The 23,212-nt window shown below is 55.2% G+C and overlaps 4 protein-coding genes and 1 non-coding gene across 5 annotated transcripts; 4 read left to right on the top strand and 1 right to left on the bottom strand.

The window, feature by feature from the left end:
- Positions 1-578: 578 nt before the first annotated feature.
- CTHT_0015710 (uncharacterized protein) lies at positions 579-4,453 on the top strand (the record flags this gene model as incomplete). The annotated part of the gene is made up of 3 exons (XM_006692011.1): positions 579-818; positions 886-3,756; positions 4,157-4,453. The coding sequence occupies 3 exons, from the start codon at positions 579-581 to the stop codon at positions 4,451-4,453; spliced, it is 3,408 nt and encodes a 1,135-aa protein (XP_006692074.1).
- Positions 4,454-4,538: 85 nt separating this feature from the next.
- Positions 4,539-5,810, top strand: CTHT_0015700 (uncharacterized protein; the record flags this gene model as incomplete). Its single annotated transcript, XM_006692010.1, has 2 exons — positions 4,539-4,886; positions 4,962-5,810. 2 exons carry the CDS (start codon positions 4,539-4,541, stop codon positions 5,808-5,810), a joined length of 1,197 nt encoding a protein of 398 aa, XP_006692073.1.
- Positions 5,811-6,022: 212 nt separating this feature from the next.
- Positions 6,023-7,152, bottom strand: CTHT_0015690 (uncharacterized protein; the record flags this gene model as incomplete). Its single annotated transcript, XM_006692009.1, has 2 exons — positions 6,023-6,109; positions 6,169-7,152. 2 exons carry the CDS (start codon positions 7,150-7,152, stop codon positions 6,023-6,025), a joined length of 1,071 nt encoding a protein of 356 aa, XP_006692072.1.
- Positions 7,153-9,637: 2,485 nt separating this feature from the next.
- Positions 9,638-17,231, top strand: CTHT_0015680 (uncharacterized protein; the record flags this gene model as incomplete). Its single annotated transcript, XM_006692008.1, has 2 exons — positions 9,638-13,495; positions 13,566-17,231. 2 exons carry the CDS (start codon positions 9,638-9,640, stop codon positions 17,229-17,231), a joined length of 7,524 nt encoding a protein of 2,507 aa, XP_006692071.1.
- A 5,287-nt stretch (positions 17,232-22,518) lies between these two features.
- On the top strand, positions 22,519-22,616 carry CTHT_0015670. The gene is made up of 2 exons: positions 22,519-22,557; positions 22,580-22,616. It is a non-coding gene; the product is annotated as a tRNA-Gln (tRNA).
- The last annotated feature ends 596 nt before the right edge of the window (positions 22,617-23,212 follow it).

The following is a 23,212-nucleotide window of genomic DNA, read 5'->3' as shown; positions in this document are numbered from 1 at the left end:
TTTGCTGCCCGCACATTGCACCTCGCACCTGCACCCACTCGCGAGCCCACTTGCGCTGTGCCCAGCGCCCGCCAGGTGCGAGCAGGTTCGATCCATCCATTCCATTGATCCACATTTGACCTTCGATCCCCATCTCGCCAACTGCGATTTCCGTGCTGTCCTGCTGCCTGCCTGCTGCTTTGGTGTCAACCCGACCGCTCACGACGACCAAAAGCAGCAGCCACGCATCACCAGGCGATCACCAAGACATATCTGCACACATCTCTCGCTCATTGCTCATCGCTCAGCATACACTCGCCCGCTTGCACGCCGCTCGGTCTGCCGTTGGGGAGCCGCGTCATTTCCGTCCCACGTCCGAAGTTACGTTACTCTCGAGCGTCTGTTCGATCCCGCAATCTTCACACAGACTATCACCAGCAGCTCTGATTGGACTGGGGCGCCACGACGATAAGACAAGGGACACGAAAACACTCGACAGCGACGATCGATCGATCGCAGACGAACGCGCTCCGTACCTGCTACTACTGCGTGTCGACGATTCCCGGCTGCATTATCCCAGCCTGCACACAGGCCCGGACATGAACGCCTCGCGCCCCTCGCAGCGTCGCTCGCCGGGCGCTGCTGATCCAGGCCCTCCCCCGGCTGTCCCTCCACGATCCATCTCCCCCGCCGTGGGCATGGGAGTCGGCACGAACCGCCCCGTGGCCCCTCGTTCATCCACATCGTCTCGCCAGGTTCAGCCTAGCTCCGCAGGCTCAGGGAGTGTGAGTGGACGGGAGGGGAGTGGGAACAGAGGCGAGAGCACCCGTCGTGCCAACGTATGTTACCGGAACACTGACACCGCTCATATTTAATGCTCGTGATGAAATCACTGACATGTCCAAGTCATCAGGAGGCAGCTCAGTTCCTCTATCTCAGATCGAAAAGAGTGTAACGCACCTGCTTGTCGCCACCAAGCAACTACTCGAAACCCTCACACAGTGGTCCCGGGGAAACGCCACCGATACCCAGGTGTCGGATGTTTATGTCCGTCTCGGTTACGAATTCAACATGGCTTGCCGTGCTTTTACAGCGATCAACGTGGACGTTTCTGACCTCGGAAATGTTCCTGAACTTTTGAGGACGATTTTGGAGGCCACCCTTAGTCAGGAAGCAAGCGTTGAGAGTCTAGAGCGGTACCTACCAAAAATTCGGGATATCATCATCAACCTGTTGCATGGACTCAAAAGGAAGCAGACGAAGTTGCGCCAAAGGCAGCAACGAGAACGGGAGAGCTCCCAGAGTGCCCCCGGTGCCCTCGATGCTGGCAATTCAAGTGCATCACCGAACCCTCCAATCCCTCCTGCTCGGATAACCAGTTCGAGCACAACAGGCAGCGTCAACTCCGGCCTGACGAACATGCTGAATGAGGGCATCGAAGATGGATATGGCCAGCGTGAGGAGCGCACCGTGTCTTCACCGACGAGACAGCGCTACGTGCCCCAAAGAGACCAGTCGCGTGGCTCACTCGCATCTGAGCAATCCAGCATGTCCAGCAACACTATGCAGAACATCCCGGTCATTGCGCCTTATCCGGGAGAGGACACGATGCCCTCGGGACCCCCTCCTCCCCCGGCAGCCGACATGCCTAATCTCGACAACTTTCCACCCCCTCCTCCACCGCCGAAGGCGAGCCAACAGAGTGCTTTGGCGGCTCTCCAGAGAGGAGGTGATCTCGAGCGGCGAGCCTCGCGGCGGTACTCTGCCTACCAAATATCGAAGCATCTCGGCGCTGGGGCTCCGGGTATTCCGATGCTGCCGCCCCAGACGACCCCCGTACCCAACCGTGGTCGGAACGAGGTGAGAGAGTCGATGCGCGCGATGCAGGCGAGGGACAGCATTCGTCATAAGCGCAACCAATCGAGTCAGTCCCGAATGGTGGCACCTGAAACCTCGCCAGTCCGAGTGCCAGCTCGCGTGTCAGAGGAACCGGAGGAGCTCCCAGCCGGAAGGGCTGAATTGCCCGGAAGCCAGGAGTTTGACGAGAAGCCAAAACTCAGCGCCACACTGACAGGACCGCCGGGTGATGCGGTACCGACAGGCGTGGGCGTGGAGGACAACGAGCGTGAGAAGCCTGCTACGCCGACGCGGACTCAATCCCCTGCAGTACCCCGAGTTGGGACTCCGGAGAAACCGCCAAGCACTTACTCGGGGACTCCAAGCTCTACTAAAGAGCTGACGCTTTTCCTCCAGTACAAGTCGAAGGTCAAGAAGTTTGTGCTCCCCGGGGGATATGAAGAGTTGTCGATCGGTCGGCTGCAGCTTGCTTTCATCGAGAAGTTTTCTTGGAATACCCAGCAGAATGGTGCCGACCTGCCTGAGATTTATATTCAAGATCCCGTATCGGGCGTACGGCACGAGCTCGAAGATTTGTCGGATATCAAAGATCGGTCGGTGCTGGTGCTCAATGTTGAGCCTTTGGATGAGGTCAAAAAGCACATTGACGAGGGCTTCGGCTCGATTAAGAAGATGGTAGAGGAGATGAAGCAGCATATTGAAGACCAAGGTGCCGCTATTCAGCGAGTGTCGGAAAGGCAGCAGGAGACAGCTAAGGACGTAGCCCGCCTGGCTGCGGCACCCCCGACTATTGTGGCGGCGCCTGTTGAGTCACCCAAACAGGCTGGATCGGTCTCCAGCAGCTCTCCTACCCGCCGACTCAACCCGAACCAGCTTCACGAGATTCAGAGCTTACGTCGCGATCTGGCTGTGCTGCGGCAGACATATTCCAACTTCCAGTCCGAGGTACAAGCTTCCATGTCTGCTCTGCGCACCAAGGCAAATAACGTCAAGGCTGCAGCTGCCAAGCTCTCGGTGCCTAACGTGGAAGGCGACTCGGGTCGTGCGTACGTTATGAACGGCCGTAAACGGCTCAATGCCGACAGCGACCGCCTGGTCAACAAGGTCGACGACTTGCAGGATGCCGTTGAGGACCTGAGAAAGGACGTTGTCCATCGTGGTGTCCGTCCGCTGCCACGCCAGCTCGAGGCAGTTGCGCGTGATATCTCGCAGCTGACTCAAGAACTCAACAAGATGGAGGAGTTCATGAAGCGCGAGAAGCCGATCTGGACCAAGGTGTGGGAGAAAGAACTCGAGGATGTGTGCCAGGGTCGCGACGAACTGCGCATGGTCGAGGAACTTATCATCGATCTCCGCGACGACCTCGAAAAGGCCTCGGAAACTTTCTCGCTTGTCGAGCAGGCCACGAGAGAGCAAATGAAAGACGCTGGTCCCAACGGTAGTATCGTGCCTCGCCAGGGCGCTTTTGGCAAGCCGTTGTTCAGTAACAATGCCTTCATTGACCCGGCCTCGGCCAAGGAAGGTGTCTTGGGTGAGGTGCGTGCGCTACAGCCGGATCATGCAAGCCGTCTTGAAGCCATAGAACGTGCAGAGAAGGCGCGCCAGAAGGAGCTCGAACGCCGAATGGAGAATCCGCTTAAGAAGGAACTCATTAGCTTCGTGGAAGAGGGTAGACTGAAGAAGTCGGGCGGTGTTGAAGAAGTAGAAAGGGCTCGCAAGGCGAAGGATGATCAGATTAGGCGGCAGGTGTGGGAGCGAATAAACGGTATCATCCCGCAGGAGGAACTGGAGTTGTTGGCGGCGGCCGAGGCAGCGGCTGCTCAACAGGAGGGAGTGGAGGATTTTAATGAGATCAATAATGGCGTTGATGTGAATCACCAGAGCAGGCCTGGTACGGCTGGTGAAGGGATAGTTGCTTCGGTATGAGCAATGAGGGACAAGACTTGGTATGGATGGAATGGGAATTGGAATTCATGGAACAGGTTTCTGTCATGGGCTGGTGGAGTGGAGGAGTATACCCACTGTTTGGTTTTAAACTCTTTTTTTTATTTTTTTTTTTGCTTATGGTACATTGCCGTTTGGCCGGCTGATTGATTGGGCTAGCCTATGTTTTCTTTATAGCTGTTTAACCGCCGTTAAGAGTTGAAGATACGTGGCATTGCTCATGAAGTCAGGGAGTAAGGGAGCTTAAATGTTGTGTGTGTGGGATGCGTAGGGCTTGGCCAACTTATACTGCTACTTCGTGGTGCCACGAGAAAACTTATTTCATGGTGTGTATGCACAAGGCAAACACATCTTTATTGTTTTCCTTTGACTCTAGTTGGATTGGCTGTTCACCAACTGTCGTAACAAGTGCTTGCTACACGATTCACCTGTCCTCATCTATGGCGAACTTTGCCCATCACCCACCAGAACCCTGCCGGTCGGTGCCCTCACGGGTCTTGGCAACTGTCCCAAGCGCAGGGTCCCTGGTCACGTGGCGCCAAGCCCGACAGTAGGCGACGTCACTGATACTGGCGGCTGTCGGGAGCCGGCAACCAGCTCCCTGAACAAAGACCGAGACAAAGACGGCTGCAGCATCGATCGGGTGACCCCTCTTGACCCCCGCGTTTTCTAAGGGATTGGAGTTGACTGACAGGCAACTCCCGGAAGCTTAATAATTCTATACAGAAATATATTTGTGACAAACGTCCATGCCCACAATGGCACGGCTCGCACTGGCTGCTTCGCGGCAGCTCCTGCGCCGCTGCCAACCTCGGCCCTTCAGCTCCGTCTCCATCCCCATAGCTCGCGGCTATGCGACGGCGTCTACAACTCCCGGGCAACAACCACAACAACCGCAGCAACAACCGCAGCAACAACCGCAGCGACCGGCCTTTGACAACCGCATCAAGCTGGTCGAGGTCGGCCCGCGCGATGGCTTGCAGAATGAGAAGACCTCCATCCCGATGGAGACCAAGATCGAGCTGATCAACCGCCTGGCTCAGACGGGGTTGCGCACCATTGAGGCTGGCGCGTTTGTCTCGCCGAAGTGGGTGCCACAGGCATGTGTTCTACTATCTTGACGAGCTTGATGATATCGAGTCGGATCGGCCATAGCTAACAGAGACACAACCAAACCGCAGATGGACAAGTCCTCCGACATCCTTCAACACCTCCTCATTAACCCTCCCTCTTCCCCAAAACCCCTGACCTTCTCCTTCCTCGTCCCCAACCAAAAGGGCCTGGACAACGCCTTCTCCATCCTCGCTAAAAACCCTTCTGCCTTCGCCACATCCCCAGACGATGCGACCGCCTCCAAGCCCGCCGTGGAGCTTGCCGTCTTCGCCGCCGCAACCGAATCCTTCAGCCGCAAGAACCTCAACTGTTCCATCGCCGAGTCGCTCGCCACCTTCCGTCAGGTGATCCAGGCCGCGAAAGAGAGCAACCCGCACGGCCTGTCGCTGCGTGTGCGTGCTTACATCTCGGTTGTGCTGGGCTGCCCGTTCGAAGGGCACGATGTGGACCCGCATCGGGTGGCGCAGATCGCGACCGAGTTGTTGGAGATGGGCGCGGATGAGATCGCGCTGGGGGATACCACGGGGATGGGCACGGCGCCGAGGACGAAGGATTTGTTGGTTTGCTTGCGGGCCGCGGGCGTCAGGAATGAGGACATTGCGTTCCATTTCCATGATACGTATGGTCAGGCGCTGGTGAATATCGCTGTCGCGCTGGAGCACGGCATCAGGACGTTTGATTGTAGTGTTGGCGGTCTTGGCGGGTGCCCGTACTCGCCGGGCGCGACGGGGAATGTGGCTACGGAGGATGTGGTCTACTTTATGGAGACGCTGGGCATGGATACGGGCGTGGATCTGGATAAGGTTGCGGATATTGGCGAGTGGATTACGAAGGAGATTGGGAGAGAGCATGCCAGCTCTGTGGGCAAGGCGGTGCTCGGAGCTAGAAGAAGGGCACAGGCTGAGGCGAAGGTGTGATGTTCTCATGGAGGGGTCGAATGGAAAGGTCCGGTACTGTGAATAGGTATGTGATATGTGTAATGAGACACGACTGTGTATGGGGTTGGGGTTTCTGGGATTTACTGGGTGTCATGCATGACGAGAGGGGTTTAGACTTTGTACACTGCATATCGCATGTCAACCATCTCTGGAAACAATTGAGGTTACCTTGGGTGCCGTGTATTCATCATCTATTGGTCATCTTTGGCATATTGATCGTCTTTGGCGAATGTGTTGGCTACGATGAAGGGGAAGCAGCTTGTCGCCTCCAGGTAGACCTGTTACCGTTAGTGATGAGCTGTAGGGGAGAGGGGGAGGACCTCTTCCTGGGACATACCTTGACAGCATCTGCCCCAATCTTAATCTTGCCCCACGACACGGCCTCATCTGGCCGCGCGCCGGCATCACTGCCGTCGAACTCCTGCGCTGTGTTGATGTACACTGCCGACTCGGCTCCGTTCCTCATCAGACAGGCGTTCGCAATGTGGTGCTTGACAATACCACCACCCAAGATGATCATGCCTGCGCGCTTTGCCCGCACAGAGATGGTGTTGATCTTACGGATATCCTCGACAATGTCAATCCTCAACTGCTGCGGAGACGCCTTGAAGGTGTGGAAGTACAGCATGTCGCCCAGGCTACCATCCGTCAGGGCTGGGCAGAACACGGGGATATCGTTCTTCCAGGCCCAGTAGTACACCGACCGCTCGTCATTGATCTCCTTGCCCAGACGATGAATGACCTTTGATGGTGTCCAGTGGATCTCTTCTTCAGTGCCCTTGCTGGCCTCTTGCTCCTCAAGCATTTTGTCCAGGATAGGCACCACCCAGTCCTCAAAAGCACAGTAGTTGCTGTTGGGCACCACCAAGTTGCCGATGCGGTTGAGACCCTTCTTGCGCAGCTCGGCACCTGGGGCATGGAATGACGACATATAGGTGTCACCCAGGCACTTGATGAAGTCTTCTTCGATGCCGCCGGCAGTGGTGACGATGGCCGATACATGGCGATGCTGCACGAGGTAGCGAAACACACCACGCAAGCCGGACGAGATCAAGTTGGAGGTATATCCCAGGAAGATGGTAGTGCGTTCGCCCGTCTCTGGGTCGCGCCAGGCGCGCATATCGTTGATGATGCGGATGGCCTCGCACATAGCTGTCGCTTGGAAGCCCATGTGCCGCATGCCCTGCAGCAAGTCATCCGCTGTGATGGGCCGTCCCCGGAACTTGTTGAAGTCAAGCTCCTCAACCTTCTGTGCATCCTCGGGCATCTCTTCCGACTTGACCAGCACTGCCTGGGCAGCGGTTGAGGGGACGTTCTCCATGGTTGGGGGGGGGGGGGCGGTGTGAGTTAGAAAAAAGTTTGAAGAGTTTCTGAGGAAAGCAAAAATGAAAAATAAATAAACCAGAAAACAAGAAGATGGCAGTCTATGATGCGACAGAAGATGAAAGACGACCCTTCTATCTCCTTATTTTTTTTTCTTCCCTCTTTCATTCAGTCAGTTACAAGTTATCCATTTGGTGTTGACTTTGACAATGTCGTCTTGCCCCTCCGCGTGGTTTGACCCCTCGATTTTTCTTCAATTGCCCCGCGACGTGAAAGTTTCAGACGAACAGTGATCTTCCTTGTGGACCCACTTGGCGCATTCTGCGCGAGATCGTCTTGCGGGTCACTCTGTTGTCAACGCCATCGCTTTTCAAGTCGCAAATCCCATCAAAAGACCTGCAATTTCTAACCTTGCCTTCGTGATATGAAGAATGCTTTCCAACACTCTGTTTGAACCGCTAATATCATGAAGTGGCCACAGGTAGTAGTGGCATGACATGCTGTGCACGCGGCTCGAAGCACGATGAACACTAACATTTAAATCTGCTCGGTGTTTTTTGGCCACAAGCCAATCGGACGCTGATGCCAGGCGCATGCCGAGCCCATCCGCCCCATGGCACCCATGCCCTCCATCGGTCCCATCGACCCGCCCGCGGCAGCCCCGCTGAGATCGTTTTGCTACAGCCAAGCGCAGCATGGGTAGGGTACGTAACGGCAGGTGATGGGGCCCTAACGTCAAAGAGTTGACCAATTAGAAACTGCCATGCAAGGGCACGGCAGGGCAGGCAGGGCTGGGGACTTGGGTTTGGAGCATGGGCCGTGCAGCTGGCGGCACAATTGCGCTGGGGCAGGTGCCAGTTTTTGGAGATTTCAGGTGAGTGGAGCCTTGAACTGCAGTGAAAGAGCGAGGGTGCGAAGGTTGGGTGGAAGCATGGAATTGGCTCACCCAATCTCCATCGTCCATCTCACAAGCAGAGAGGCCAAACTTCAATCCCCCTTCTCGCAATCTTCCCTTTTCCCTTGGGGCGCCGGCAAAGCAAGCTTTGACCCTGACCTGACCCTCCCAAAACGTCAAACATCCACTTGGACTCCATCTCACGCATCTGCACATCCGCGCATCCGCTCGCATCGGGACCTGGACCACAGAAGACGCGTGCCGTGTCTGTTTCAGTCCGTCCATGCTTTGCCGTTCACCGCTTTGTTGAAGCAGTTCGCATTCCAGCCAAAGCCGACGCCGAGCTCGACGCAGCGCAGACGCAGACCTAAATCTCTTCAAACCTGGCCTGACAGTCAGGTTGGCTTGACATACACGCACATACACACACACATACACATTCTCGGCAACGGGCCAGGCCTCAGGCACCACAAACAATCCCGTTTCCAGCCAGAAAGCCAGGTTACTTGTTTACAGTTGCCGGCACAGTCCCAGTCGTCGGTTATCCTGTGGAACGAGTCATTTTTAGTTTTGCTTTTATTTTTTTTTCTTCTGCCAGTGTGACCATCCTGGAACCTGGATTAGAATCGCGAAATTTTGAATTACGATCTTGTTGTGATCGGTGCTCCGGCTTGTTGCCTCTTTTTTCGTCCGGTCACCTCAGTAATTTTGTTCGACTCGAAAGACGGCTGTCTGTTCCGATCTCCCGTCCCCAGTCTCCAGTCTCTAGGCTTGCTTCGCAGTTCGTTCCATCGCACATCGCATCGCACAGCGTCAGCGTCCCGATTGCCACCTCCATCAAGCATATCCACTTGTGCTTTTGCGAATCAAGGATTTTAGGTTGCTGCCAGCCCAAAATCGCTTAGCGGCTCAACTTGCCTCTGCCCCTTTCGGGCTGTTGCTGCAGATTCTGCTCCGCTGTTGTCACTTTGTCGCCGCACGTCCACTCCATTCACGCAGCATCTCAGTTTTCAGTTCACTTACCCAGGCCAAGCACCGTGTCTGAGCCCGAAAGCCGAACCTGCCACGCGATAGGTACCAACAATCTCTCCTCTACGATTCGCAGCACCTTTTTCGGCTCGATTAAACGTCAACTTACCACAGCACAAGTTGCCGCCATAAATTATGAGCCGTGCAACCTCGACTCTCTAGGCCCACGATAACATCAGACGGGCCTCGAATAACCCACAATGTATGTCCCCCAGGTCTCCAATCAATCTCGAAGCTCCATCACCCTTGAGCCCACAGCCCGCAGCTCTCAGTTGGCCCCTTCTCCGTCCATTCGATTTTTTTTTTTTCAACTCAAAGGAGTTCCAGTCATCTCCAGTTTCTTGTTCCCAGCTCCCAGTTCCCGCATTTCCACTTCTCCATCTCCATCTCCACTGGTCTCTCCGCCGCCGCCCATGTCAGGCATCCGCAGAGTTTTCCCTTCTCTTCCAACTTAGCTACCGTTTCCTTAACATTTTTTTTCCCCCCTTCCATCTATTCCACAACAAAGGGGTGACAGCTAGTCGCTGCCCTCATCCATCCCTCCCACAACCGACTACACATGTATTCGCCATCATCATTTCGACGATTCGACCGTTACCGTGACCGACCCGTCGACCATGGTCGTGGTCGACCCTTTACTGACCCCAACGATCCCAGGTCGCGATATACCGGCAGCCGCTACGACGGCAGCGATCGCCGGTCTCGCTCCCCTCCGCCACCCCGTGATCGATCCCCCTACGGAGACCGAAATGATCGTGGTGGTCCCCGTTATTCCGATGCCGACCGTGGCCGTCCGCCCGTGGAGCCGCGAGGCAATGCCCCTAGCTTTCCGATGGGCCGCGATTCCTTCCGTGATTCGCTTTCCAACATTCAGCCCCCTCGAGGGCCAAAGGCCTTGATGGACCCCCCGAGCGGCCCTCGCGGCGGGGGCTTTGTTGGCGATTTCCGTGGCGGCAGAGGAGGCCGTGTCGGACTTCGAGGACGTCAGTGGCGTGACGACAGCCGAGACCCTGGTGGCCGTGACCGCGACGACTACCGAGATCGACCACATTTTCGAGACGAGAGATCTCGCGAACGGGAGCGAGAGAGAGAACGGGAACAGAGAGAACGAGAGAGAGATCGCGAGCGAGAGCGGGAACGGGAACGGGAACGTGAACGTGAACGTGAACGTGATGCCCGCGATAGGGATAGGGATAGGGATAGGGATAGGGACAGGGATAGAGACTGGCAACGTGATCAGCGCGACCGACCCGATTTTTCGCGCCCTCGCAGACCTTCGCCCCCTCCATTGCGTGCAAGATCTCCCCCGCCGACCCGCGATTTCAGGGACGCCAGAGATGCCAGAGACATTCGAGACGCTCGTGACGCCCGAGATGCCCCGCTGAATGTCGATGCCGAGCGAGCCCGCCGCGGTTCCAGAGATGGCCCGCTATCTGCCGGTTCGTCGAACTCGGACCAAATGTTTTCTCCGTCGCCGTTCCGTGGAGGTTTTGCACGCGGTGGTGGCCGGGGAGGCGGTGGTATTGGCACTGGCGGCGGCGGAAGAGGTCGTGGTGATTGGGATCAGAGACCGGGCAGAGATAGGGCCCCCTTCTACGACGACCGAGATCGTTTCCCGCGCAGCCGCTCGCAGGAGAGCCGCTGGGGTCGAGATCAGGACGATCGTGATCGTAGGGACACCAGATACCCGGACACGGCCAGAGATTCGCGAGATGACCGCGATGTCAGAGACAACCAACGCGATATCGTTCGTCCGAAGCCCGAACGTCCTCCTCACGAACCGCAGTCAGCCAAGGATGTCTCGCCGCCGCCCCTTGCTCCTTCAGCTCCTGCATTCGGCTCGGTTCCTAGCCGTCAGTCGACCGCTGCCGAGATCCAGTCTCTCACCGGCAAACCTCCCCCGACAGGCCCGAGAGCTATGACTGAGGAGAAGGCTGCAGGAGTTCCCCACGGTCCCGGAAGCGACAGGCCGCCCCCTGCTGGTCCTTCAAAACCTCAGCTCCCAGACGGCCCGCTCATTCCAGCTGGTCCTCGTGCTCAACAGAAGCAGCAACGTTCGAGCAGGCAGTGGATTAATCCTTCACTGAATGCGAAGAAGGTCGATATTCTGCCAGGCCCCCGTGGACCTCATGGGTTTGGACCGCAGCCGCCCCAGCGACCAGTTGGCTACCGTCCTGACTTCTCGCATCAGGGAGACAAGCGGCCTCGCAGCCCAGATGGTCACCATGTTGCAACTGGCGCTAACGAGATCGTGATCAAGTCGGAGAGGATTCCGGTCAAGCCGCCGGTAGCGAACCGTGAACCCCTCAAACCTGCCCCAGGCGATGCCAATGTGGCCGTGACCGGGGCGAAAGTGGCAGAACGGAAGCGTGAAGAGCGCCAAGATGAGCTACAGACTAGCCCTACGGCTGCAAAGCGTCCAACTGCTGAGGGATCCGCCGAGGAACCGAGAAAGGTTGAAGAGACCAAGGAGCCAGAGGTGATCGAAAAGCGGCGCCCTGTCATCTTGATACCCGCTCGCCGCATCCAACTGCCGCCAAAGGAGCGGCTGCCGCCTCTTTCTGATGAGTCTTCGGAGTCAGATGAGGATGAAGACATGGACATGTACTTTGAGCAACAGATCTCGAAGGTCGAAGCTGAGCTCAATAAGATCGAGGACGCCATTGACAAGGCCCCAATGGCCATCATCCGGCGCTACGCAACTGCCGTTCATGAGGCTATGCTGAGCGTGGTTAACGACCCTGTCACTCTGACAAGCCTGCTCGGTGGTATCCCCGAAGGGTTCACATTCCCATGCCCCAAGCCCGCTACCGAGAAGGCCGATGAGGAAATGCCCGATGCCGAGCCAGAGTTACCGTCGCAGCCCCAGCCCCAGCCCCAGCCTCAGCCCCAGCCTCAGTTAGAACGGGAGCCTGCGAAGGAGAAGGAGAAAGACAAGATTCAGGATGAGCAAGAGCCACAACAACTGCAGCCTCAGCCACAGGTTGTCGAATTGAGCCCGGCCGTTTCGCGCGAACCATCGGTTCTTCCAACCATCGAAATCGAGGAGAAGGAGAGTGCAGCCCACGTGCCGCCGGAGCCGCAGCCTAAGGTGGAGGAGATGGAGGTGGAAAGTTTGGCGCCCGTCCCTTCGGTTAAGGAAGAAAAGCAGGCTGCAGAAGAAGAGAAGCCTGCCGAGGAGGCCCAGCAAACTATCGGAGAAGATGTGGAGATGCAGGATGCACCGGAGGAGCCACAGCTTGCCATGCCAGTTCCTCGTCGGTCTGTCTCGACAGCCGAGGTTGCCTCAGCGGATGGAGAAGGCGAGGCTAAGCGTAGCCTGTTCGCACCCACGTTCAACCAGGTCGAGACGACGGAACCTAGCACAGTTTCGGCCGACGACCAGAGCGAAGACAGGACCGAGGACGATGCTAGTGTCTATGGGAGCGTGGAAGCCGTCCGGCAGTACTCTGCCACACCGCCCACCGACGAGCTGCCGGTGTACAATGTTAAACCGTGGTGGAAGAGCCGACGCGTCAAGAAGATTTGCGAAGAGAACCCCGAGTTCAGCAAGTTCCTTATGGGCCATATTCGCGAGCAAGCTGAGCAGACCAAGCAGAAGCAGCAGGAGCTTCGCGAGAAGTATGCCAAGGATTATGAGGCGTATCTGCGCTTTACGCAGTCGGACGATCCCGCGGCGGTCAAGGCGCGCGAGTACATGGCTCTGGGATCGAAATCGAATGGCGAATCCAAGCCTGAAGGGGGCAGAAGAGCAGCCAGCCGATTCTCGACTGAGCTCGACCTTGACTATGCCATGCAGCAGTCGATGAAAGAGTACCAGGAGAAGCAGGAGCGTGAGGAGAGGGCACAAAAGGAAAAGTACCGCAGTGAAAAGGAAGCCGTCATTCCCGAGATGTTCTGGACCGATCGCGAGAAGGAGCAGGCGGCGTTCCGGGATACTTCTGGGCTGCTGCCCCTGGAGAAGCTGGTGTCGGCGTGGCAGGTGGTGCCTTGGCACAACAATTTCACCGAGGAGGAAGAAGAGAAGTTCGAGAAGGCCTACCTCGAGTACCCCAAGCAGTGGGGCAAGATTGCCGAGCAGCTGCCGGACCGCACGTTCGGCACTTGCATCCAGTATTACTATGCGAAGAAGCGCGAGCTTAACCTCAAGGAGAAGCTCAAGAAGCAGCCCAGGCGCCGCAAGAAGGGAGGTCGCACGAAGCAAAAGGCGAGCGTGCTTACAACCGAGAATCCCGAAGGCGAAGGCGAGGATGCCGCGGCAGCTGCCAACCAAGAGGACAACGGCGGTACAGGAGAGAGAAGGCGTCCGCCACGTCGTGCGGCTGCTCCTGTGTTCACCAGTGAGGTCAACTCCAACGTCGAATCGGAAGGCAACACACCAGCTGCCACACCAGGTGGTCGTCGCAGGGCTGGCACGGTGGTTGACAAGAACAACAACGAAAGCGGCAACGAAACGACGACGACCACGACCACGACTACGAAAAGAGGTGGCCGCAAGGGTCGGCAGACGAAGGCTGAAAAAGAGGCGGCCAAGGGGGGCCAAGCAGCAGCAGCAACAACAACAACAACAACAACAACAACAACAACAACAACAACAACAACAGCAGCAGCAGCAGCAGCAGCAGCAGCAGCAGCAGCAACAGGCGGTTCAAGAAGCCGGCGCTGTGCCTATTGCTGCTACCCTCGCTACCAAGGCTGGCCGGTCGCGTGCAAACTCGCGGGCTCAGGGCCCAGAGTGGGCATCGCCACAGGCGCCGTTCCTATCTGGCACGTTCGAGGGCTCCGCGCAGATGCCGCCCATGTCTACAGGCACAGAGCGACCCATGCCATCCATCCCGGCAACCATCCCCGAGCACGTCATGTCCATGTCGGGTCCGCCATCGCTGCGGCCTGAACCCCCCCCTCCTCCAGCAGCACCGACCATGGTCGCGTTCGAAATGGCTTCCCAGTCGACCTCGACGGCTCCGGAACGCATTCGAACGCCACAGCAGGCGTCGAGCTACTGGAGCGTGTCCGAGACGACCGACTTCCCGGCGCTGCTACGTGCCTTTGGCACAGACTGGGCAGCCATTGCTGCGCATATGGGAACCAAGACAGCGACCATGGTCAAGAACTACTACGTCCGGCAGACCAAGGAGGGCGGCAAGCCTGAGTGGGAGCAGATCGCCATGGAGGCCGACGCCAAGCGTGCAAGAGGCGAGAAGCTCCCTGCCCCGCCCACGCCAACCCAAGGCCCGAGAAAGCGGTACGAGGCCCCGGCTGCCGCACACCGGCCCTTGGCAGCTGCCGAACCCGAGGAAACGGCGCCGGTCAAGACCGAGACGTCGGCTCAGAACCCTCCTTACGGTCGCTACCAGGTACCCATCGCCCAAGCTGCGCCAGTCTCTCATCCGCTCGTGCAGCCAGCTCAGTCTGCAATGTCAGCACCACCGCTTGTCTCCTCTGCTGCTCCACAACAACCTCCGTTGCCAGGCCCAACTGCTTCCGTCTCACGGGCTATGTCACCACATGCCTCTCACGCTCTACGCCCTCCAGCCCCTGCCTATGTTCCGTACCCCGAACGTGCAGAGATCGACTCGAAGGTAGCGCAGTCGGCTGCCCAGACTCAGGCCCAAGCTCAAGCACAAGCACAACAACAGCAGCAGGCTGCGCGCATGTCCCAGAAGCCGCCCGTTCCAGCCGGTGCTTCATCGATGCCCCCCGTCTCGGAGCCCATGACTCGTCCGGCTCCGGAAAGAAGCTGGCAGACCGATATCAGCATGCAGTTCTCTTTGCTTTCGCAGCAGAACGAACTTCGCAACCGCGAGGCTCGCGAGAGGGAATTACGGGAGCGCGAACTTCGCGAACGGGAGCTGCGCGAGAAGGAATTGCGCGAGAGGGAGATGCGCGAACGGGAAATCCTCGAGTTCACGCAGCAGCAGCAGCAGCAGCAGCAACGCGAGCCCGTTGGACCTGGCCCTCAGCCAGTGGACAGGGCTCCTCCTCTGCGTGGTTTGAAGCAGGAACACGAGTCCGGCATGCATCGTGCGGAATCGCCTTATCCGCCGTATCAGCCGACGCATCAGCATCACCGGTCGCTGTCATCGCGTATTGAGCCGGCTGCCCCTCTGTCAAGGCCGCAGCAGGAACTGCCGCGTACTGTTATGCCGCCAGCATCCCAAGCGTATGGTGCTATGCGCAGCCTGTTGAGCGAGCCTGTTCCTCCTCAACAAGCGCCAACCGGGTCGATAACTACCGAGAGGCCCATGTCAAGCATGCAGCGGCTACCTGTATCAATGCAGGAGCACTACCATGGTATTCCTACCTCAGCTGCGCCGCCTGCTCCTCCTGCTCAACAACCTCCGGCAGCCCAGCCTACTCCCCCTCCTGTCTCTCGTGCTCCCGAGCCGCGCAAGACCAGCAGTCTAATGGCCCTCCTCAACGACGATCCTCCTCCGGCCCCTCCTGCTCCGACCAAGAGAGTTACCGATGTGACGGCCATCAAGCAAAGCTCTCCTCCTCCCCCTCCTCCTCAGTCTATGGTTCGCCAGCCTCCTCCTCCCCCGCCCCCGACTTCTGCGCCCATAGTAGCTCGTCGAGAGCCCGAGCCAGCCTATGCATACGGACGCAGCACTGCCCAGACCGCAATCCCTCCTCTTAAGCCGTACCATAATCAGTCCCCTCAGCCGCAGCATACCCGCGTGCCGAGTTCTGGAATGGTGCCGGCCCTCGATGCTGCTACCGAGCGCGATCCTTACTACAGGCATGCTTACTCGTCACACCAGTCCGGCGCGTCCAACTCTCCTCAGCTGCACCCGACACATCACTACGCTCAGCAACCGCAACAGCAGGCTGCTACGATGGGAGGTTACCCCGGCCAAGCATCCTATCCTCCGCCAAGGGACCCAAGGGACCCAAGAGATCCAAGGGATCCTCACGGGTCACATATGTCTTCGCCTACTACGCAGTACGCCGCACATCCGTCAACATCATCAGCTGCACGTGAGCGCGAACGTGATTCAGTCTGGATATCATCACAGCAGCGTCCTTTGCAGCCACCCTCACTACATGGTCAACAACAACAGCAGCAGTCGCCTTGGATGCCTTCGCAGAAGCCGCCCGCTGCTCAGTCTGCTGTCCCAACGCAATCGGCTTGGGGTGCCCAGCATGGTGGTATGCCGATGTCGACCAAACCATCGCAGCAACAGCATCATACCTGGCAGTCCCCTGCTCCTACGCCTCAGCCGCAACACCAGCATCCGCTTAGCAACCTGCGTGGCGATCCTCCTCGTACGACTGGGGTCTACGCTGCCGCTCATGATGTGTCCAGCCCGACTATGGCGCCCCATCACCGGTCAACCGGGTCCATCGGCGGAGGTGCCGGGTCAAGTCTGAGCAGCGCCGCAGGTTCGCGGTATCCTCCTCCAGCTGGCCCCGGAGCCCCACAGGATCCGACTCGTCGCGTTGCAGAGCCCCAGCCGGCCCAGCCCCTCCCGTCGGCTGCCGGTCAATCCCAGCCGTATGCTCGGTATGCTAACACCCCCGGACCAGCCCAGCAACCACGGGAGCCTCCCCCGACTGTTGGTGGCCCCCGAAGCTATACCCCCGTTGGCAGCGGCTATGCTGTCGCGGCCCCGCCGCCGCCGCAACAGGCTTATGCCGGCATGTCGGCTCGGGAGCAGGAAGCTGCTGCCGCTCTGCGGGACGTCCAAATGCGTGAGCAGATGCGCGAGGCCCAGATGCGCGAAGCTCACATGCGCGATATGCGCGAGGCACAATACCATCGCGACGCCCAACTCCGTGAGCAGCAGCAACAACAGCAGATGCTCGAAGTCCAGCGCCGCGAGGCTCAATACCGCGAGGCCCAATACCGCGAGGCACAACAGCAACAATACCGCGAAGCGCAGTTTCGTGACCCCGCCTCTGCGGCACAGTACCACGACCTCCAGATGCGTGATGCTCCGCTGCCACAGGACGCCCTTCCCGGCGACCCGAGGGATCCAAGGCTCAGTCGAGAGGAGCAGATTCGTCAGGCGCAGTTGCGCGAGCAGCAGCACTACCAGCAGCAGCAACAAGCTAGTGGTGCGGTGGGGCTTTTGGGACGCGGGTTGAGGCCTGCTCCCAGACCGGGACCGGAGGGTGGGGTGTATGACCGTGAGGGGAGGAGGTATTGATCAGGTTGGAGGGATGCGTGGAGTACATATATGATGCAGCTAAGACGGGGAGGGAAATCTCGTTGAGTGGGTTCGTCTCTTGGTCGTCAAAGTGGAAAGATGGACAAGTGGGAGCGGGTTTCGCCTTGATATTTCATCCTACTACTACTGCTGCTGCTACTGCTTTTTATGGGGTTTGCGGATAGCGTGGGATGGATGGGTGGATCGATGGATGGAAGCTGTTGGTGTCCTTTTTTTTTTTTTTTTGCTTGATGCCATTTTTTCTCTTGATAGGGGCTGGTTTGGGATGTGGGGTATATGTTAGTGGATGTGTGTATGTATGGATCTACCAATGGATGGTTACAGGGCATGCTGCGAATGAAATGTATGAGTACATATCCTGTTGGCATGTGATGGCTTCGAGGTTTGTGAGTGATGTGTCATTAAGCTGGGTACATTTACTTATAAGTGCCTGCAAATTTAGAAACAAGGACATCTCTTATCTTCTGCCCTTCAAACCTTTACTCCTGTTCTTTTACTTTTTTTTTCTGTACGAGCCTAAGCAGGCACTATGTTAAGTAGTCCTCTCAAGTTTATGTTACTGGCGAGATACCAAGTCACACACCGGCTACGAAATTGGTAAGTGCCAACTCTTCATCACTCTAATTATCCTCTACAGCCCAGTTGAAGTTGCTGCAAACTAAAGCGAGCAGTAGCATGTCTGTTTGCAAGATGTGAAATCTTTTTGAAGAGGAGAAAAGGAACCAAGACAAACCGGGGATTAGGTGCCATCCACTTTCCCTGCTCAATCATCGAGCACAACATTATCCGACGGGCCTTTTGCGCTGCTCTTATCCTTCAGCCTCTCCTTGGATCGGCACTTTTCCCTCCGTGAAAGGTGTTCTGAACTCGTAGTTCAAAAACCCTTGCATAATCATTGTTTTATCATCCACTGCCAATACCACCGAGTTTGAAGCCTTTGATAGCTTCCCATCACTCCTGGGTATTTCTGGGATATCCACTAGCTTTGGATCACCTCTCCTATGCGAAGGAACAAGATACAGGTCTCTTATTATACTGTTTTCTTTGGTTGCAAGGCTGACGGAATAAAACAATGTCGTGTGTAGTTCTTGTGGCAGCCAGAATCTTGATGACAGCTGAACGGATCCAGCCGTCGTCACACAGAAAGTAGATATGAAAATCATGAAGTCCGAGGCTTGTCTTGACAGGAGAATCTAACTGGCGCACAACGCACCTTGTAGTAATGGATTTCGGAAAATCGGGTCAGCTATCGTTCCCTCTGGCCATGCCTGACATTGTGGCTGCCGAGGGCAGATCGAGCAACACAAATGCTGTGTTTGCATCAGTCCTTCACCAAGCCAGATGAGCATCTGAGCAATGATTCCGTACCATTGACTGACACGCCATATCTAGCTGATTCCAAGCTGTGCAATGGAATACACTTCATAGAATAGGTCCCCCCAGGCAAAGGTATCATACACATCCAGCAGAATTATGGTGATTCCCTCCTCAGTAGTCTCTCGTGCTGGATCATTCCAATGAAACACATGCATTATCAACCTGAAGAACTATGTCTTGATGAAGACGAAAAGAAGGGACAGGTCAATTGGATGGGTGACCTGATGCAGTTCCAGATCACCCTTGCCAATCCAATCCTTTGGATAAGTGCAATGTATGATGATCTCCGCTAGTCACTTTCTAATAAAGACGACCCCGTTTTTCACACGCACAAGGAATATGGCAGTGATCTAGGCCTGATAAGCCTATCGACAACCTTGGTATTGCGGTCAGTCATGCACATGCATTGAGGCCATGATCTGCCAAATTGGTCATATTGATCTGCCATCCCAGGACAAGGCAGCAGATCAAAGATAGCAGCTGACGGAACTGAAAGGTATACAGTCAAGTCCATTCCAACACCAAAAGCACTTTCCACAGTGGTGTCCATATTGCCATTGCAATTCTTGTAGATGTCGAATGGGCATTCAGCACACGGTTTCATAGACATCAAATCGCGTATGCCAATGCAGTCCGGTCTCTGACATAACAGATAACTAGAGTCACAAACCTGTGCCATTCGTAAAATCAGACTGGAAGGTATCCCTTGAAAGAGTGAAACAGGATCTGAATGTTCTTCTTCACAGCTACCATTGTCTGAGCCTTTCTTATCCTTTGCATTCCATTGAATTCTCCAACTCCAAGTTGTCATTGACAAACACAGCTGGCTCCCACACATTGATCCAATCATCACCTAGACTGAACAAAATAATATGTTTGTTGCTTGAGGGAACTTTTACGGATGCCAGGAACTCAGGGAACATGATGCGATGTAATGACTTCAGTATGTCCCATGCATAGAACATTATGCTCTCCTTAGGCTTTGCGGCCAGTTTCAGTCTATCAGATGAGGAGGCTAGGGAACAAGCTGCGACTTTTGTTGAACACCGTTGTTGTATGGTCTAAGAGTCGGATACCACAACCTTTTTTTTTTTTTTTGTCAAGCTACTGGTAACAAATTCTGGTCCGGATTCTTGTTGGATATGAGGGAGTTCATAGATCCTAAATCGCTCAGGTTGATGAGCTCCTTGATCTGCTGACTGTGATTGTAATATGACATAAACAAGCGTTCCCTCTTTTCTGCCACCGCAGAGATTCCCTGAGTGTAACAAACCTCCATTATGAGGGGCCACTCAGCACAAGCCACCCCAAATGACTGGGATAGTTGCTTCCAGTCGATCACCGTGATTGAATCTAGCAGAGCATCATCGGCTGTCCTATTGACGCGTAGTGTACCCCTCTCAACGAGGACAGTGTAAAGCCTGGAATCATCGACGTTGAACTTGAGCTCGATTGATTGAGGTTACCATAGATCAATATCACAAAAGTCGTTGACTATAGTATTCCATATGATGTTGTGAGTATGGTCGGGTCTTTGTTTCCAAACAGTGATAGTCCACTCTGATAATAATGCAAGGAACTGGCTGATGGTGTTGCTAGTTGCAAGTGTAAAAGTTTTATTATATAGTCAATCCATACGAGTTGGCTTAATCTCTAGCATTCCCATCAGCTCAAATGTTTCTTGCCGATATACTTTCAGAAGTCCACCGGATAACCCAACTGCAAACCATTTTTCTGTGCGGTTTCGCCAAAGAAACTCAAAAGATACGGTTCTAAGAGGTTTCTCCATACAAGATGGTGATTGTTGCTGTAATTGTTGACGTCGTCCTTGTCGATTGCGGCCCGAAGCTTCTCATGAATGGGAGAGTGTGATGAAACCACTTGCAGAGCGACTGACAAAAAGAAATTTGGTAACACTTATGTTAGTGTTGCCTTTGAAGAAGATATAGGCACAGTCAATCTCGCAAGTCTGAAGGAATCGGATGACATGGCTTGCTGCGACGGACTTGCCAGAACCAGGGGGGCCCCAAAGCCAGAGTAGACGATGAACCGAGCCAGCAGACCTCGATACCGTTGACTGGGCCATAGTCGAAGTGATGTTCGAAGTGATATGGTCAAGAGAATTAGCAGGTTGTTTAAGGTCAAGCCAACTGCTGAAAGTAGGGTGACTGATTGGCCACTCGCAACAACCAGGATGCAACCTATCGAGATGCCAGAGAAGGTCAGCCTCTGGTTGTTTTGTTACTCCAAAGGCCTTAGTAATCCGCCTGATCTCAGAGCGCAGGTTTTTGGAAGTTTTGGAGGCAGCTTAAATGGTTAATTAAGTTCCGATTTCTTTTGTATTCACAGTAATGTCACATACACAACTTTTTCATCCCATCATTCGACTCGTCGAAGCGTTGGAGTAGTGTTTCGTAGTTCGTGTCCGCTTTCGAGGAAAACTTGCACATGCCACGGTGATCAACATCAGGATACCTCGTACGTTCTCCAGTCAATTATGATTGTCTCAGTTGGACTCAAAACCTCGAAAGTGTCGATGAGAAGCTTACCCATATTAGCGGATTCCTTCTCAACGCTCCTCAAACTGACTGGCTCAACCTTGGTGGCTGGTTTTCAGAAAAGGACTACAGACGGATATCGTCGCAAATTTTACGACACTCGTCATTGATGTCGAGTTTTGGCAATGCTGTGAACCAAAATTCAAGATCTGCACTTTCCAACTGCTGGGGCTGATTGAGTTTCAACGTATACAGTGGCATGTGGAAAGTCGACAAGTCGTCAGAACAAGATGTCCAACCAGAGTTTTACACCGTTCCTAGGGACCTCCATCCTCAAGCTCAAACTCTAGAGAAGCGGACCTAGGAGCGGTAATCCATCATTATCACTCACAGCAAGTCCGAAATGGATCGTGAACTACCCAGAACCCAGCACTGCTACTGAGGAATCATCTTGCCAAAGCAACACCGAGCCCCCCTTCACCTCCCTCCAGGCAGTGTTCCCACTTCTCCGCAGAAGCAAAGGCAAGGCTCATGAGATGACTTGAGAAACACAGCAGTGGCGAGGGGAAATAGGAGAAATTCCAACTCCCCAATCCTTCCGCTTGCCTGCCAGTATTGGCCGATAAGGGGTCGCTGCTCGTTATCCTCATCACAGGGATCAACTACGCCATCAATGCGGCTCTACAGACATTCATTGATGCGCACTGCGTGGGTCTGTACGAATTACCTGCCCTACGGGCTAGTCTGATCTATTTCCCGTCTGGTATCGGTGGTAGCACTGGGGAGCATGGGGCAGGTCGGCGGTTCCGGTTCAAATTCCGCTGTGTCCATGCTGATGGCATACGAAACGAGTAGAGAAGTTCACCGACTGGAATTACTGCCGGGCTGTCGAGCAACTCTCTAAGGAGAGTCAGGGTACGCTATGCGACAAAGCGTCACCCAACTTTCCCCTCGAGAGGACAAGGCTGACAGACTTCCATGTCCCTGGTCATCGCCACAGTCTTGAGCATCGTCCGTTATTGCCTGGCAATCAATTGTGAACGTATAAGTGGCAGCTTGCGCCGTGGTAGTTCTCCAATAGATTATGGAGCGCGTCGGCCCGGTGAGGTGTTACGCGGTCGATGCAGCCATCTTAGAGCTTAACGTGCTGATGAGGTGGGTATTGACGCGGTATAGGATTGTATGCACAAGACGAAAAGGAAGAGAGCATTTGTTGATCTGCAGGGCAGGGGTGAGTATAGCAGGGAGGGGGTCAATAAGCACGTGCGTTGTCGATAAAATGGGTTGGCAGTCATTTAGGGTAGTTGAGAAACGCGTCGGCTCTCTGATCAGCGGAGATGGAGAGTTTGGGATTTAGTGTAACCGCTCAGCCAGTTATGAACAACGGACAAGGTTCTATGGTGTAGCGGTTAGCACTTCGGATTCTGACTGAGGGAACCCCTCATTACAGAACATTCCGACAACCCCGGTTCGATTCCGGGTAGGACCTCAGAACCTAAATCTTCGCTTTTTTATTTCTGGATGCGAACGTTGAGATTCTTAAGAGAATTCTTTTTAGCCGCAAGACAATGTTTTAAACCAACATGACTTCTAAGACAGTCAATTTTCGTTACGCTACAGATCAATTAACCGTAGCAAGATCGCTAGCCCAAGAAGGCCTTCTTCCCGCTCACTATCAAATCCATCGGTGGGGTAGCAAGCAAAAGGCACTGGGGTGTGTTTTTAGTAAGCCTGACGAACGGCTCGAGAAATATATTATTTGAAACCCCCCTATCTGGTTTATCTACTCAATCCCTCGTCATATGGCCTGCGATGCATCTGCTAGAGATGTAGCGGCCTATGGATAGCAGGGAGCTTTTTTTGGACCACTACTTGGGCAATTTCCAAAGTTTACTACTTTCTGCAAGGGGGATGAAGATCTGACTGGAACCTTCCATGTTCACTCCATCGATCAAACTGAGGTACCTACAACTAGGTAGGAAGGTGTATACAAGTACAAAGCGATTCCAGAGGCCCAAAATGGCGGGAAAACCCCGCATACCGTCGTATTGGGCCGCACAGTGGGTTGTGAGACTGATCAGTGCC

The sequence above is a fragment of the Thermochaetoides thermophila genome (genome assembly GCF_000221225.1).
Source record: "Thermochaetoides thermophila DSM 1495 unplaced genomic scaffold scf7180000011814, whole genome shotgun sequence".
Lineage (NCBI taxonomy): Eukaryota > Fungi > Ascomycota > Sordariomycetes > Sordariales > Chaetomiaceae > Thermochaetoides > Thermochaetoides thermophila.
The sequence above is the reverse complement of the archived record's forward strand: the minus strand, read 5'-3'. Positions and strand labels throughout refer to the sequence as shown.